Genomic DNA, 18,355 nt, shown 5'->3' on the forward strand with positions numbered 1-18,355 from the left:
GGAGGGCGTGGCGGCGGGGGAGGGAAATTGATTTCCATGGAAAAATTTTACAATCAAACACATCATAAAAGAAAAATCCTTCAAATAAATGAGCTGCAGAAAAAAATTAAGACAAAAACACCTACACAAATTATGTGACAATCTGTAACTTCTATCAAAACGAATAAATAATAAATTTTGAGTTAACTAATCGCATTATCCAAAGCTTCAACCTCCTGCCCCAGACCGCATCCCAGAAAAACGTAGGAAGAAACTTTAAATCCGTCACGTTGGCTCGATAAGTTAAAAAAAATAAAATAAAATAAATAGAAGGCTTACAAGACTTCTGAATAAGAACAAATCCGAGGTCGAGAAAATGGAAAATAAAATAGAAGATTTCTGGATCCTACTGGGGTAGTGTGGGCCTTTTCTCAACCATTTCATATATCAAAACGAAGTTATCCTGCATACAAGTGTAGCAATAAGTAGTTTACACAACAATTACGATTTCAAAAAAAGCACTTTAACAAGTTTCTGCAAAAATATTGCAGGGCATATATTGCAAACCTTTCTTGTCATCTGCCATGTGTTGGGATCGAAAAAGTAATAGCAACCTCTCTCGTAAGTGTTTGTCTCCACAAGAGGCTCCATATCTTTCACTCTAGTGAACCATAACCGGAGATCTTTGTGGTAGAACCATCCTCTAGTATACCTGCAATAGTACCAAAAATATACTAGGCCTCATTTTCTAAAACTCATTTTTTCGTCAAATTCATTTTTAACCACACATTTTATATGATCCACAACTTTTATCAATTTTCATCAAAATCCACTAAAAAGCTTAATTTAGCTAAATCAAACATGGGCTTAATGATGCTAAGCTTTTCGCATGTATAAACATATATAAGAAGTCAAAAGACCACTCAATAAGAAAATAAAAACAATATGGAGCACCGCTTCCATTAATCTCCCCTCCCATACTAATGCAAAATGACTAATTCAGTCTCAAAGCCACCACCTTCTGACAAATCAGTTTATCCATCCATCCAAGTCTATGCAAGTTGGGATTGATCATTTCTTGTTAGGTTTAACATTCTCACTTCCAACTACATTTCTCTTGTTAATCCACGAATCTTAGCATCAAAATTATGTACCCATAGAAGAGCACGTCGTCAGATGTCTTACGAGTCTTTCTTCACAGGTATATACCTAGTACCCATTATACATGGTAGTGCAGCACTGCAAATAACATTCGTTCACTTAAATAAACTCTCCTGAGATGTACCTGAGATGCATTTCAGCTAGCTCCCCAAAAAATACATGACCATACACCAAAAACATAAAATAAAAGGTATGAAGGCACATTTTGAACCATAATTTCAGACAGTTACAAATCTACTCTATGGCAGTATAATTTTTAGCACATGATCATCATGTATATTCGAAATAATTTTTAGCACATGATCATCATGTATATTCGAAAATAACATTTACGTTTAAACAAATGAGGTATGAATTGAAGGCACACATCGAACAACTAGCAATAATAATTAGAGCTTGTTTATTCCATATGATGGACCCAGTTATTGAAATTCTATGTATAAATTTACTTGGACAATATCTACATCATGACGTAACATGGCTTAAAAACAATCATCTGCCAAACAAGAGTGGAGTGATGTTGTATGCATAGGGCGCTCATGGAGGCACACGCTAGTGTACGTCACCCACAATATTAAACGAATGAATAAAACTGATCTGAGCCTCTGCCTTGAACAAAAGGGAAGTCAACACCATCCATGATTCACTCACACCAATTTTCCGTTCTCTATGAATGACAATGGATTGCATAACAATTGTTTGCTTTTTCATTGCATTATTTAATACATTCAAAAAAGTTTTTAACTACGTATCTACAGTTTCACCTCCTTGTATTGAACTATTTCATCGCTTGCTTGCTCCAAAACTCTAATTTAGAAATGGTTCCTGCTTAAGTCACATCAGCTTACTACAGATTTCACCCATATTTTTGAATCTTAATACTTCCTCGGGCATTGAGTAATTACCTATTAGTTTTGAAAACATCAAGATTTCCAAACAACAATTATGATGAGAGGGCTTAGGATGGTGCTAGCAATAATAATGACAAGAAATCAAGAAACCTCAGGAATGCTTAGCGGTCGTTCAGGAGATAATGGGACGCTAGAATGAAACACTTAGTGATGAATCTATTGGCTTTTGGGATTTGTTAATTTACAATTTTTTAGTAGTTGGTTCTGTTTTGAATTTGAAACATGAAGGCGATGAGATGATTAGCAAAAATTAGAAGTTAACTTTTAAATGTCTGAGTAACTAATACCAAAACAATGGAATTCATACATAAGTTTTCTACAGGAAATTGACCTCATATATTTGTGCTTCAACACCTTTCATTATTCTTGCAATTATTCTAAAAATAAAAGGGCTAAATAATAATAATTACTATAATTGAAAATAACACACGACGGTACTTCTGAAATTTCGTCTGCAACTATGCATGGAAACCTCCATCAAAATTTAGGATAACAATACCTGGTAATTGCAAACACGTGATATTTAATATTCCAAGGCTTCCTTCAGCGAGTTCAGTATTCATGAACTATATTGGGCATTTTGTTAACTTCACACTAAACTTAATATTACAGCACAAACCTTTTAAGAGGAATTTTTCTCAATAGCATTTTACTACTACCATTAATAAGCAGCATTTATTATTAAGAATGTATCCAGAAGCAGATAATGTACTTAATCAACTTAATGTTGTTGCCTTGAACATGCCAAATGACCTAGGAATCGAGGCAAGAACTGAAACCGTAAAGAAAGAACAACAGACTTACAGTTCATTTGCTGCAAAGAGTTGTGCCCTATCTTTTGGCATGCTGCAATAAGGAAATAAGAGTCAAATAACTTATATCATAAAATGAAGATGTGTTGTGACAACAAAATTTACCTGTAAAAGATATAAAATAATGTTTCTTGGCTGAATCTTGCAAAGTAGCTTTGCTGCATCCATAGAATATATATTGATTAATGGATATCCTTACATAACCTAACCAATAACAAGATCAGCAAAGCTTACATTTACTGGAGGAGGTGGTTTGGCATAATAACATTCAGGGACACTGTACTCAGGCTCTCCTCTGGCAGGTTCGTCAGACCAAGGAGAGGCAAATTTTTTGTGAATAGTCTCTGATGAGTTCAAATTTAAACCGAGTGAGGTCAGATCAATACCCAGAGCAAGTGAACTCAAGCCTGGATTGGTCATTTTTATGACACTTAACAAACCAAGCATCCCAAATCGATCAGGCACACTTTGCAATGCCTGCATGGATTTCAGATCTTTGTCTCTAAATGGACTGATGAAGCGAGACTGAGATTGTTGGAATTGTTGATACTGCTGCATAAGGATCAAAATATCGCATAGGAGATTTAGACATTCATATGTCCAAACCAGAGGATGATACCCCACTGCTTTGGGCACTGAAGTAAAATAATACTTATATCTATGAAATCTTTGGAATCGTTAATCTTCATAATCATTAGAAGTCAGACATTGGAATCCAAAAAGAGGAAAGGTTGTAAAAGTTGGTTTAACAAATTACAATGTCGGATAGAAAATAACACGCTGGCTGCAGTACTAGCCTATGAGACCTATTGAATAGTGAAAGCAAGCATCCTAGCAACAAGTGACCGTACCTCAGGCCCATGAAAATGAAAATCTTGATTGCCTGCAGTTAGTAAGGAAGCCCCACTGCCATTTATTGACGAAGCATGATGTTGTTGCTGAGGATGATGAGATGAATACGTACCACTAAAGTTGAATCCAGAAGACCTTCCCATCTAGGATATTAAAGCATGTAATAATATGAGATAGCACTAAGCACACAGACGGACTTTCATGAATATTCTAGTGAGGATCTTCAAATATTCTTACAGTTAATTGCTGAGGTTGCATTAAAGATGCCATACTATCATGGAGCTGTTCCTTTTGGCGCGCATTTACAGGAAATTCAGTACTGGCATGAAGCTGTTCCTTTTGGCGTGCATTTACAGGAAATTCAGCATTGCCTGTTCCATTAAGACGGTAATTATAATTCTAGGACATGCAGTAAACTAAAAAAATAATATGAGTATATAGTAGAATGAGTATGGGCGTCAAGGACGAAATGTAAGGGGAAAAAAGTAAAATAGCATCAATGTGTATCACTTTAGTTATGGTAAGACAACACAGCAGCAATAAGGCAGGTCGTGATGCTAAGTAATCCACCAGTCATTGATAGGAATCAAATTATTCTGGAAAATCAGATTTTCACACCATCCATTTGCTGCTTGCTGAAGTTGGCTTTCCACAGCTCTATTTTATTTATACATTAGTAAATACCCAAATTAACATCAGATTTTGAAAATAAAACCATTCTTCAATTATTCGAAATCACACCATCTTATATTAGATTTGCATGACCTACGCATTACTTGGTATCACTCATCAAAGGACAAAATTGGGGAAGTAAACAAAACCTTCATGTCATCAAATCCTACTTAAATACTTAAGCCAAGTAAAACTGTAACATTTAATTAGGGGTATATCTGCTTGAATCTCATGCCAATGGTGCAGCACTGCCACCTCCCCCTCCCAAAGTAAATATATATGAAAGGTATAAATTAAACAAAATTGAACTCTTACTCATAGAAGTTAGGTGCAGAAGCGGACTTTGAATTCTTGAAACAAGAATAAAGTTGAACCAACTTGAAAATTTGTAGAAAATAATTTTATTGTAATGAATTGGTTATTGAAAAACTGATGAAACATTTATTTATATAGACAAAATAATCTCTTAATCCAAATAGCTTAAAACTTATTCTCAAGTTTGATTGAAGAAGAGAAAATTAATAATCAGAGGAAAAAATTTCAAAATTTTTGCATCATGTTGTAAGGGTTAGATTCGAACATAGCTTGTACTCAAGAATAATTTCTAGCTAACTATTGTTGTGTATCGGACTCGTTGAAATGACCGTGTTGCACTAACACTTCAACTAGGTTGGCGCGTCCTATCCAACACACGTCACATCGTAATATATTATTTTAACTCAAAGTTATTCTAAATAAATACTATTATTTATAAAATTTCAACCAAAAAATTAATAATAAGTATACCAATAAAATTCTATTATATAAATGAAAAATATTAATCAACGTGTCGTATCCATACTTTTAGAAAAATCATGTATCGATTTGTCCAACATATGTAGTATTAGATGATCAATGTTCATAACAATCAAAATATACATATTTTTCTGAGCAACATCTTCAAACATTCCTTCACTCCAAACTCTTGACTGAGGTGCAATCCTCTTATCGTCATTGCAAGGATACATGCCACTATCATCAATCGGCCAATAGCAAAACTTTGTTCTAATACCAATTTTGGCATGAAAGTGAAACTGAAATTCTTGAAACAAGAATAAAGTTGAATTTGCTTAAAAATTTGTAGAGAACAATTTTATTTTAACGATTTGGTCATTGAAAATTTACAAAGCTTTTGCTTAGATAAACAAAATAGCATCTTAATGCTAATAGCTCAAGGAAGTTAAGTTATTAAAACTTAAGAGAATAAGTAATAAAAAACCTAACCGAATAAAAAGTCATATTCTATACAAGAAATAAAATCCTATTAAAACAAGAAATAATTATTTGTCTTATTTGTAATGAAATTTTCCTACATCAATCTCCTCCACTTAGAACTTGTCCACAAGTTTGATTGAAGAAGATGAAAAATCTCCAAAATTTTTGCATCATATAGTGAGGATTCAAACCTATCTTAGACTCGAGGAAAATTTCTAGCCAACTACTGCCACATTTGTACTTGTTAAAATGACTCGTGTTGCACGAACACTTCAACTAGGATGATGTGCTCGTGTCCGACACGCGTCACTTCGTATTGGACCAACACTACCCAAACACTTTATCATAGTCATTTTCTTTAGCAATAGTAATACAAAAATTTAACTCAAAGTTGTTCTAATAACAAATAGATACTATTATTTAAAAGATTTAAACAAGAATAAGTAATGATAAGTATAAAACTAAAATTATACTATAAATGAAGAATTTTAAGGAATTAATTCAACGTGTCGTATTAGCACTTTTTAGAAAAATGGCGTGTCACACACAATTGTCCATGTGCATCATAGAAAGGACAAACATTCATGGCAATCAAAATCTACAAATTTTAATAAAACATCTTCGAACATATCCATCCCTTCGCTCTAGATTCTAGACCAAAAGTGCAATCCTCTTCTCATCGTCACCAGGATGCATGCCACTATCACCAATCAGCCAATGACAAAACCTTGCACTAATATCAATTTTCACGATGAAGTAGAACTAAAACTCTTGAAACAAGAATAAAGTTGAACCATGTTGAAAATTTGTAGAGAATAATTTCATTGTAATAAATTGGTCATTGAAAGATTACAAAAGCTTTGTATATATATAGGCAAAATAATATATTAATCATAATAGCTTAAGAAAGACAGGTAATGAAACCCTAAAAGAATTAGAAGTGTTAATCCAAACAAGAAATAAAATCCTAAAACAATAAATATTCCTTGTCCTATTTGTAATAGAATTGTCCTAAGTCAAAGTGTCCTTTAGGAGTATCCCAGGATGTTCAATGTGGAAGATATGTCTAACTTTGATTGTTTTATGCATAACTAGTAAAATAGTTTGAAAATAATAATTAGATATGAGTATATTCTAGTAGAGTGGACTTTTCAATTATTCAAAAATCACACTAACCTATATTAGATTTGCGTGACCCACGTTATGAAAGGACAAATTGGAAGTAAACAAAACCTACCTGTCATCAACACCTTCTTACAAACATGAGCCAAGTAAAACTGTGTTATTTAATTTGGGATATATCTAAAGATGCATAACCACCACCTCCTCCCCCAAAAAAATATGAAAGGTGTGATTCGTGTGAATTAACAAAACTTAAATCTTAGTCGTAGAAGTGTCTTCTGTATATTTCCCATTTTATCCTAGGATGTGCCAAAATGCTGCGGGCTTTTGATTATTTTATGTATAAAACTGGGAAATACTTTGAAAATAATAATTAGATAAAAGTATATTCCTGTAGAACGGATATTTATATTGTACGTCCTACAAGGAAATGTAGATCTTCAAACTGAGATGAAGGCAGCACTACTTGTAATTTCTTAACAACCCAATATCACAACTGCTATATCATTTGCTTAATTTTGGATCCACAATTATATGCCAGGTTCTTAGAAAAGTTTGTCTAGCAAAAGTGATCGAGTAAGCTCCCAGGGTCATACTAAATCCTTCTACAATCAAATAACAACATGAACATTGCTATGCTTTATTGAAATTAGGATAGATGTCAATCGTGAGAAAGGGAAAAAAAAAGGAAATGTAGATCTTCAAACTGAGATGAAGGCAGCACTACTTGTAATTTCTTAACAACCCAATATCACAACTGCTATATCATTTGCTTAATTTTGGATCCACAATTATATGCCAGGTTCTTAGAAAAGTTTGTCTAGCAAAAGTGATCGAGTAAGCTCCCAGGGTCATACTAAATCCTTCTACAATCAAATAACAACATGAACATTGCTATGCTTTATTGAAATTAGGATAGATGTCAATCGTGAGAAAGGGAAAAAAAAAAGAATTCAAACTACCTGGTTTTCCATATTAGAATTCAAAATTGGAAATGAATAAGTTTTGATCTCCCCAACTATACACATGAGAAAGAAGCAAAAAGATACATACATACATACATACATACATAAAGTCTACATAAACAATTACGGGAATTAAGAGCATATGGAGTAACAAAAGCTAGCACATGCAACCAAGCATGCACAAGAACTCAGGGTTTTGCAATCTTCTATGGGAAATTGATGTCGATAAGAAAATTTTTACTGTCAAGATGCCACTACATTGGGACTTGAAAATTTTCTATTTTTAATTTATTGCCATCACAGGCACCACAGTTAGACATGCTGCTAGCAACTCAAGTCTACCAATGTGAAAACCATATCTAGAAATTATGTTACCAGATAAATTTAAGCGAGAAGCAAGACCAGGGATGTTTGCCAAACCAGCAGAGCTTAAACCCCTTGTAGTATTACCCCCACCATTAAGACTGCCCACAGAGTTCGTAATTCGTCCATTATTTCCCATATTTTGCAACACACCTGGTCCTGAATCAAATGCTTGCAGCAGTTACACGTGAGAAAAACCCAGATGAGTAGAGCAATGGATCTTTATGCAAATTACATGTACACTATTGCAAAGACTTTTACCTCCAATGTTGTTAACACCACCATGTCCATTTGAACTTCCAAGAGATAACTGCATCATAAGGTCAACATATTTTATGCAAAAATTTCAATTTGTAAGAGTGAAGACTGAAGAGACTACACATGCAAGTGAGAAGAATTTGTCTCGGCACACTGGAAGGAATTGTCCTCACCCTACAACAAATTGTATTGTTATACCTGAGAAAGTGCAGTGGGAATACTATTCATTGCATATCGCCCATTAGATACATTCCCTGCAGCTTGTTGAATGCTATTGGGAAGACCGCCTATATTTGTAGAATTTCTTGATGCAAATGACCCGGACATGTTTGATATATTGAAGTTCCCATGAATATAGTGTGGCCCTTGGATGGTTCCTTTGGATCAGGAAAAAATTATTTTACTGATTAATCACCTTATATATCTTCAGTAAGTAGAAATGTTCATTACTCGAGCAAATTTTTATGCTGCATACCACCAGACTGATTCAAAACAGCACCAGAAGAAGCAGTCTGAGCAGAAAAGGATGTGGCAAAAGGTCTTCCCATAGTATCTGAAAGATTTGAATTTGATCCATTCAATGCTGACTGCATCCACATAATATAGAAAAATTCAAAAATGGAATACATGAACGCTTTAGAAATTCAATCAATTTTATCCATCTGATCAACTGTAAATACATATACCGAAAGATAAGAATCAAATTCAAGATTTCTATGTTAAAATTATCTTAACATTTGATAATAACAAGGCACGAAACCAGGCATTTAAATAATAAATGAACTACACATTGAACAAATAAGAAAGAACTTACACCGAGTACCCCTGACATTTTGCAGGATTTTTCAAAACAATAGGAAAAAAGTAATTCTTCGTCTAGAACAAGCTTTTATTCATCTTGATTACAACTCTTGGGATGCCCTGGAAAAGGGGAGAGGGAGGGGGAGAGAGAGAGAGAGTATTATACAGTAAACAATACAACAAGATTATTATTTTGACAGACCAGCCATTGCAATTTTCAGGAAGTAACAGGTTATGAAGTTCAATATGACACTAGGGCGAGGGTCAAATTGTTAGTTATAATAATAAATGGCAAGAACTTGGGCTAAAGCATGATAAACCTAGGTTTTACCCTGACATTTGAGCTCTTAATTCTAGTTGAACTAAACAGCAAAATGGATATCATGATCTGTGATTGCACTTTTGCAGTCACTCAAAATAAGTTTGACTGGATAATACCTAGAATTCAGGAAGCCTTATCTTTGTGGTCATACTAGATAGGAATAGCCGCAACCAGATAAAGGAAGAGGTTGCTTACAGCTATTGTAGAATTATTTTGAACTTTTTACACGAACAGTGAAAATCTTTCTTATACCTCAAATTGTTAAAGCACATCTCTTTTCTTCCCTATCTAAAGCACTCAATTTTCAGGTCAAAATTATTCTTTTGTGTTCGTATAAAAAGTTCAAAATAATTCTATAATTGCTGTAAGCAACCTCCTCCTTTATCTGGTTGCAGCTATCCCTATCTAGTATGACCACAAAGATAAGGCTTCCTGAATTCTAAATATTATTTTAGTTTGCAGGTATTTCAGATAACCTGTCAAACTTATTTTGAGTGACTACAAAAATGCAATCACAGATGATGATAGCCATTTTGCTGTTTAGTTCAACTAGAATTAAGAGCACAAATTGAATGTGTCACCATCACACACGTTTTCTGCTTATATTTCAGTGTCACGAGCATTCCTTACTAGTATTTCTATATGTAATTTGCTACCAATTGTTTACTATCAGAACATGAACTGCAGTAATTTCATATTTCTATCCATGTGATGGAAGAAACACTAAAAGTGTGAGGAGTAGTAGATAACAATCAACAGATACTTAGATTTGCAGGTTAAAACCACTCTATTGCATCGTGTCTGCATTCAATTTTTTCCAAACCTTAGAAAATATGTAGTACCATCAGTAATAACAGAACTTACACAACATGAGCCTGAGAATATTCAAACTTGGCATTCTTGACCCATCCCCCTCCCATCCTATGCAAAATTAGAGAAGCATGCAATATGTGAGTTTATAGTCAGATCTTGGTCCTTTATCATGCGTTAACTTAATAAAATCAGAACCGCCACAAAGTCTTAGAAGAAAAATATAGCATTTTGGCTTTGATTTTACCGGGCCAGCATTTGATGGGGAGGCAAAGTCAAGCAACACCGGGGTTTTACTTCCAAAATCTAACGTAAGTAAACTAACACTGAAGTTCTCATTTTTTTTTTCATATTAAGGCAAATCGATTGCAATGTAAGACCAAAGGGTTCTATTTCACGACTTGTCGCCACTTCACAAATCATTTATGGGAATCAAATCCAAGTGAAATGGAGTATTTATTCCCCCTATATCAATTCCTCGATTTTATTATATCAGTTAAAAGAAAAAGAAAGATATTGTAAATTCAAACTCATTAGACGCCAATTCTCACGAATGTCCTTGCCATATTCAAAACTCAGAAATCTATAAACAAAAACCTTATATATATTCAATGCTTCGCTCAATCAAACAAATATTGAACAACGCATATTCACATCAAACTCATAAACCCCTAAACCACACCAAAAATAATAATAATAATAATCTTGTGCACATCAATTTCAATTCGTATCAACTATTAACTCTAGAAATACCAAACATAAACCTTTCAAAAAGAAAGAAAGAAAGAAAGAAAAAGAAATACCAAACATACAATTGCATTTACCTTCAAATAAACCGATAAATAGTATATATTAAAAATCTGCGAGTATTTTCGAGAGAGAGAGGAGGCGCCGAGTCCGGAGTGGCGTTGCGATAGTAACCTCTGAAACTGATATGATGGAAATTAGACTCAACAGACTGTGCTAGGCTACCGATCCTCTACAGTGCGTTAATTTACACAATTTTTACGATGCTCATTTGAGCTGCCGAACTTTCAGCTAATGTGGGATTGGCTCCGCTACTTTTAGAATGGATATTTTTTTGTCACATAATTTGAAAATGCACAAAAATTTGTCACTTTTACATACAAGCTCGGCCCTATTGCTCAGTGGCTAATTTATGCTCGGCTCGTTGCTTGAGGGTGGACCTCGCAACATTATTTTATTAATTTTGTAATAGATTAAATCCTCATATTTTATTCGGATTTCGGATCGGCTACTTAAATTACGAGTAGACGGAGTGTACAATTTTTTTAAAAACAAAATTATAAAATAAAAATTTTAATTAATATGATTAAATCAAATATCACTTACCCGATGACATGCTATTTCCGCATATTTATCTTACAGTCGAAAATAAGCGTCTTGTCAGTCATTCATGCACATTAATGCTTACAAAATATCTGCTTTCAATCGGCTCCTGACTCCGGATAAAACATTCTTATCTGACTACGAAACTACAATGCTAAATAGAGGTGTTAGTAGTAGGTCTTTTGCAATCACAAAAAATCACTGTCATCATCGTTCGTACTTTTAACCAGAATGCAATTACTTATTCTAAACTTTTTTCAAATGTTTTGTTATTAGACATATTATGATTGAAGTAATCAATTAATTTAACAGGCAATGCATTTGGATTTGCGTCTGATGTCTGATTACATGCGATAGACATACTACTACTAGAGGAACCTATTGCATTTGAATTATATCGATACGTAATAGTGCTTTCAAATAAATTTAGCCCATGTTTGGTGCCCATTACCTGAAAATGAAAATGGGGGAAATATTATTTTTTAGAAAAATAAGTGGTTGAAAAAGAAGGAAAAATTTTCGATTTACGTGTAATATTATTTTATGAAAGATTGTGTGGTTGAAAATAGGAGAGAGAAAAATGGAATGTAATTTAATTTAATTTAATGAGGATCAAACAGGGGCTAATATTTCAACGTCGCCTTCTTCAATATCAACAGAAGGAATATGTGCACAGGGTACTCAACTAATATTTGCACACATTTATTCTACATATAATTCATGCATTTCAAATTATGTTTGTTTTAAATTTCTAAATGATACGAATATTAAAAGTTAAAACTTTTGAAATCTAATCAATTACATATTTAGTACCTGATAAATTGTATCTAGGTCCATGATGCACGCAAAAGAAAATAATATAGGCAAGTCTTCCCAATATTTTTTAAACTTTAATTCCATAGAACATATAACTCACTAAAATCAGGGTTATTTTTATATTTATGAAAAATCATTGTAATCATATAAAAACGTTCAAGCATAATACAACTAATGGGATAGTACATTCCAAATAAAATATGTGTAGAGTAATAAAAACTTGTCAAAAAAATTTTAAAGTTAAAAGCCAATCTATTCATTCAAAATAGTATTATCATGGTTTCTAATATGCCTATTGTTATAAAATTCAGTTATTAAATGTTCAAATCATTCGCATGATGTTAATAATAAGTAAGTGGAGTTCCATCTATGCCCTATATTGCTAACAAATATTTTTGTATTCATCACCCCAAATTCGATACAAAATTTTTCAAAAAGCTTGTTTTCTACTAGGTGAAATTTTAATATATATTAGTGCGTCCCTAATTCTTTCAATTTCATTCTTAATATATTTCAAACAATTCGACACAATTAAATTAAAAATATGATATGCACAATGAATATTGAATAAATAACTACCGAATCAGGCTGTAGAACCCTACAAAATTTATGGACAACTGACTTATTAATATTAGTATTGTCAAACGTAAAAGAATGTATTTTATTCTCACAATGAGATTCTCTGATAATGTTTATAATAGCGTTATAAATATTATTAACGTTGTGAAAGAACTTAATAATTTTAACAACAATAATTTTTATGGATACGTCAAAATAGGTCTATGTAGTGCACAGTTGCAACCATTTATAATCTTTTATTAATCACTTCCTATATATTCGAAGTTAAAGATATAACACCTCCATATTTTTGTAAATTGGTAATTAATTATTTTTTGTACGAAAGAAATATGTTGTTGTATCGTATCGACGAGTGTCTCTACTTACCGCGACGTATCTCGATTGAAGATATTCTTTTACGTAGGAGGCGAAATGTTGGTTGTCAGTATTGCTAGAGACAACTCAGCATCAACAACAAATTTCACCATTCCCACTAGAGTTTTATCCCCTAAATACATTCACGTGCAAAGTGTCCTAGAAGTCTAACTGACGGTTGAAACGCCAAATTGCAGTTACGTTTGACACATATGCTAATCTTGATTTTTAATTTCGTAAATTAATATACATTCATTAAGTTTGGATTTGCATTTTTTTTTTAATGAAGGTACCCTATGAAATGTTATGGATCACTCCTTATCCAATACAGCACGTTTAATGATTTCTCTTGTAATTTGGTAGTTGAGTTTTGATTAACACAATTAACGGTGTGAAGAATGTATTTTTACAACAATCTGTAAAACATGATAGTTGAATTGTCAACTGCATTCTATCGAATTTGACATATGAAATGTCGAGCTTGACATTTTCGTATTCATCAGTTTGATATTGTTTGTTATAATTTAACGTCGGTGGCAATTGCATGCTGATAAACTCGATATTATCATTGCGTCAAATACTTATCATTGCTATCTCATATTTCAAGTATAAGTAATAATCTAAGATTTATTACGAGGGAGTTTCGTGTATGTAGATAACAAGTGAAAGTGGTGCGGGAACAAAACCTCTTCACTCTTACCTCGAAGTAATTTTACAGTAGCAGGACTTGCCTTACATTTGATGTAGAAGTTTCCTATTTATGATCCATGCATTGAAATCGAATTGAAGTTCAAAATCCCGAATATCAAACACTAAGATGAAGACTTGAATTTATTCATTTCAATTCATGAGAACTCTGCCCTTTGTGTAAGTTTTCACAAAACTGAGCTTTCAATTGATTCGTAAATAATGAGGGATATACGTGTAGAAAATCCTCCATTCATCCCCAAGAAAGGTTTTCAAACAGTGTACCAACATCAAACACGTAAATTTCAATGTTGTTTAATATTTTCAGTTATATTTTTGTACAAGATAATGATGGCTGTCATTTTTCATGTTCTATTATCTATTTAATGTTATTATCATTGTATTTTAAATTTGCGTAATGTTGAAAATTTCGAAACCATAGTTGTATATTAACTAGCACGTTACAAATTATCAGGCTCGATGCATAAACTCTGGATTTTTTTTACAGTTTGTTTTAGGTAAGTAGTCACGTAGGCAAAATTATGACTATGGAATAATGGTTTATCACAGCGTAGAGAGATGTACACTATAAATTAATCTGATTTTTTCATAACAAACAAAAGATACATAATGCAGACATGTTGAAGCTAGTGATGGTAACGAGGCGGGGCAGTGGGCTTGCCCCGTTTAATTTACATATATATAATTTCGAGTTCAATAAAATACAGATAACATTCAACCTAACAAAGTTAATATCCAAAATAAACACTACAAATCTTAAATATAATGGTCGCTATTGATACAAAATATTGATTATTAGGATAAACAGGGTTTTTTGTGTTTTTTCCTTTGATATTGTCACAAAAATTGTAACCTTACACACTTTAATTTATTACAATATATAGATTTTCAAATTTGTTCAGTTGAACATGTTATATCTTTTTATATTTATTTTTATGACTATTTGAAACAATTTGAACCCTAACCTTTATTTATAACAAAATAATAATAAATAAAAAATAAATTTCACGGGGCGCCCGCCCACACCTCCCGACGGGGCAACCATTTACACCCCTCCCCGCCCCACGCCCCGTCACGGGGCAGGTTTTTTTGCCCCATTCGGGGCGAGATGGGGTAAATTGTCACCACTAGTTGAAGCCAATATCACCCACTTCATGAGTTATCAACCTATGACTCTATGCTGCCACTTCCTTCATCTTCCTTGTCCGAACTTATGACAATGACCTCGAGAGGTAGAATGTTTGGAATCAAAGAGTTATTGTCGGCTTCGCCTTTCATACAGTACCATGTAGTAGAAAATATCATCGACTACTTTATTTGTGGAATTAGATGCTTCGATTGAAATTTCATCTAAGTTTGAAAACATAATTGGTGAAACATTTCTCCAACCACTTTGCACGAAAACATGCTCATCATTAAACTCAATGATGATCGGGAAGAACGATGACAAACCGGGGATGAAAGGAGGTGCATTGAAGTCTAATGGATTGTTGCTTTGATTTGGTGAATCCACGTAGTCAAAAATAAATCTTGATTTTGAACAATTATTGTATCTAACCTCCGTAATGTGACATACAAAGGTACTAGAGCTTTTTTACTCTAAACTAGAACAATGAACTTTATAATAGAACTATCAACTTATTGCTATTTATAAGCAATTTTTTTAGGGAATATACCTTAAACTCGACCATGATTATAATACACAACTAGTAATAGTTAAAAAAATCAAGCTATACAACGGGCTAAACAACTATATTTTTGCAAACTACAAAATAAACTATTCATATACGAAAATAAGCTTTATATATCCTACATATATAAAAGAGTGGAGCATTGGTGGGACACGTGTCAGTCATATGTTTCTACCTTCTCCATCATTTTCGGCTAGCCCATTCCTCTGCTATTGATTGTGTAAGAAGGCATGGTTTCTCTCCCTGGTTCATCCCCTAATTCATCGAGTTCTTTTCTTATTCTCTACCTTGACAATTGCAATTTGTGAAGTTTTTAATTTTCATACAGTTGGAGATTTATCGAAATTTTAGCGACATCATTTGCCTGCTTCAACTTCAGCTTCAAGGTAATGTGATTGATTAATTTTACGAAATGGGTGTAATGTCGAACTCATACAATCCATTCCTCTCCTCAATTGTTAAGATTTGTCTTTAATGGTGATTTGAAGTAGTTTGGTTTGTAGCTCCAATTGATTGTTGTCAAAGTATTTGATCAATTGTCTGAGTGTACCTTCAAACTGATTTTGATAATATGCACTAGGATTAAAGTTCATTTTGTTTATAGATTGTTTGCTTATTTCATATTTCATTTGCTCAGTTCATTTTGTACGTCATTGGTGAGAGAATAAACACATTTATTTTAACAGAATGCCCAAAAAATGGAGAAAAAATAATAATGAAAAAAATACAAAAAGCAAAAACTCCGTGTAGTACAGCGCACATGGAGCAAGAGTTCCATGTGCGTCCGGAGCTGTGTAGGGAGATTTTTTTTCCATCACCGTATAGTTTCTCTACCTCTTTCTTGCTATTTTTTCCCCTTGATTTTTGGGTAGCTCACAGTTCCTTTTTTGCATATAAGAAATTTTCTAAAAATATAAAAATTCATTTTGTTTGTAAGATCTTGAATTAGAATTCTTTAGTTTAATTTATGTTTGGCGTTGATTACTTAGAGAGATTTAAAACCCTTTTTTCTCATTCTCATCTGGATTTCAGGCAGATAAATTAGGTTGAATTTAGGTTATTTCCTTCTTTTTCTTTTCCCTTTTGTGTATGTTTGGCTATTGTTTTTGTGAATTATTGTTGGATTTGCAATCTGCTATTGTAGGTAACTCTCTCTCTCATGTGTATGTTAATAGTGGTTAGTTTACTTACCGATGTCTTTCTTCAATTGTTCATTATAGTCCAAAGCATGACATTATGAATGAGAAACTCCTGATTCACATAAGTTATTTTAAGAAAGTTTTTGTTTTGTTCAGTTGTTTGTGTGATGGATTCTGCTACAAAACAAGCTAAAAATTCACGTCGACAAGAACTATACGAGAACTTTATGCACAAACATGGCAATTGCGACAAAAACATCAGCAGAATTCTCTATCAACAAGAGCAGTCACTTCTCATAATACACAAGCAAAAAAGATAGGTATTTATATGAATTCCATCTTTGGTTTGGTTGTATTTCTTCTATTAGAATTTTTTTTATATTTGCTTTATTTGTTTTATAGATAATATTGTTTGTCCATCTAAGAGATTTGGAAATGTTCCTGAAGAAACCGAAAGAGGTTAGTTATACTTTCACTTTATTCTTTCAGTGTTTCTTGAGGTGAAGTTTGTAGATTGTAATCAATTGCAAATTCTGTATTTGCTAGGTGTTGCTTTCGGACTCAAAGAAAGTAGTTCAAATATACACATCCTACTCCTACATATATAAAAGAGTGAAACACTCCAGGACACATGTTGGAAAACTGAGCCATTCACCAATTTGTTTATTTTATTTCGTTTTTTCTCAACCAATACTCAGACCATTCCGCCGTTTCTCCATTCTTGCACTCTACAAGAGCGTTACTCCTCTTTCTTCATCGTTGCACTCAACCAGCCAACTACTCCATTTCCCACAACCTAAACATCTTCTTTATTCTTCTTCTTCTTCTTCTTCTTTTTTTTATTTCATCCCTGCCTACCATTACTATAATTTTGCTAGAAAATCATTTTCCATCTCATGTACGTATTTTTTTATCTTTTTCATTTTCCTTTTAATGTGCTTTATATTTCAATATTTTTCGTTTTCCTTTTAACGTACTTTGAATATACAAGGTGGGTGTTGTTTTTTCTCCTTTTTTGGTTTATATTATATAATTGGTTGCTAAATTTTTGGATTCTAATGCTTTGAAAGTGTGAATATGCAAGTGTATGAATGTGTATGTCGACAATTTTACTTGGGTGCAGCATTTAAGCTTTACCAATTTTTTATATTAATCATTAATTCGGCATGCATTTCTAAATTTTTTAATTTAGTGTAAATAACTATTCTTACATTATCATTACTTTCTTTTATTTTTTCTGTGAATTTAGGCTCTATTTTTTTTTTAATAATCGGTGTTGGCAATATTTCTTTTTTTCTCCCTTAACTTTCTTTATCCTCTTTTTAATGTCATCATTTAATTCTAATTCCAATGTTTAAAATTGTTATTTGTGTTTAGTTCTTTGTCTAATGGATTCTGTGGCAAAAGAAACAAATTCACGAGAATCCCAAGCACGA

General features: G+C 32.9%; 1 protein-coding gene across 1 annotated transcript; it reads right to left on the reverse strand.

The window, feature by feature from the left end:
* Positions 1-65: 65 nt before the first annotated feature.
* Positions 66-11,358, reverse strand: LOC111408422 (probable NOT transcription complex subunit VIP2). The gene is made up of 14 exons (XM_023038183.1): positions 11,107-11,358; positions 10,337-10,393; positions 9,164-9,270; positions 8,825-8,936; positions 8,548-8,726; positions 8,353-8,401; positions 8,024-8,250; positions 3,953-4,114; positions 3,715-3,858; positions 3,098-3,415; positions 2,969-3,021; positions 2,856-2,897; positions 547-691; positions 66-442 (listed from the first exon to the last, which is right to left on the reverse strand). Exons 3-14 carry the CDS (start codon positions 9,179-9,181, stop codon positions 386-388), a joined length of 1,506 nt encoding a protein of 501 aa, XP_022893951.1. The 5' UTR covers positions 9,182-9,270; positions 10,337-10,393; positions 11,107-11,358; the 3' UTR covers positions 66-385.
* Positions 11,359-18,355: the final 6,997 nt, after the last annotated feature.

This window comes from Olea europaea, chromosome 13 (genome assembly GCF_002742605.1).
Source record: "Olea europaea var. sylvestris chromosome 13, O_europaea_v1, whole genome shotgun sequence".
NCBI lineage: Eukaryota > Viridiplantae > Streptophyta > Magnoliopsida > Lamiales > Oleaceae > Olea > Olea europaea.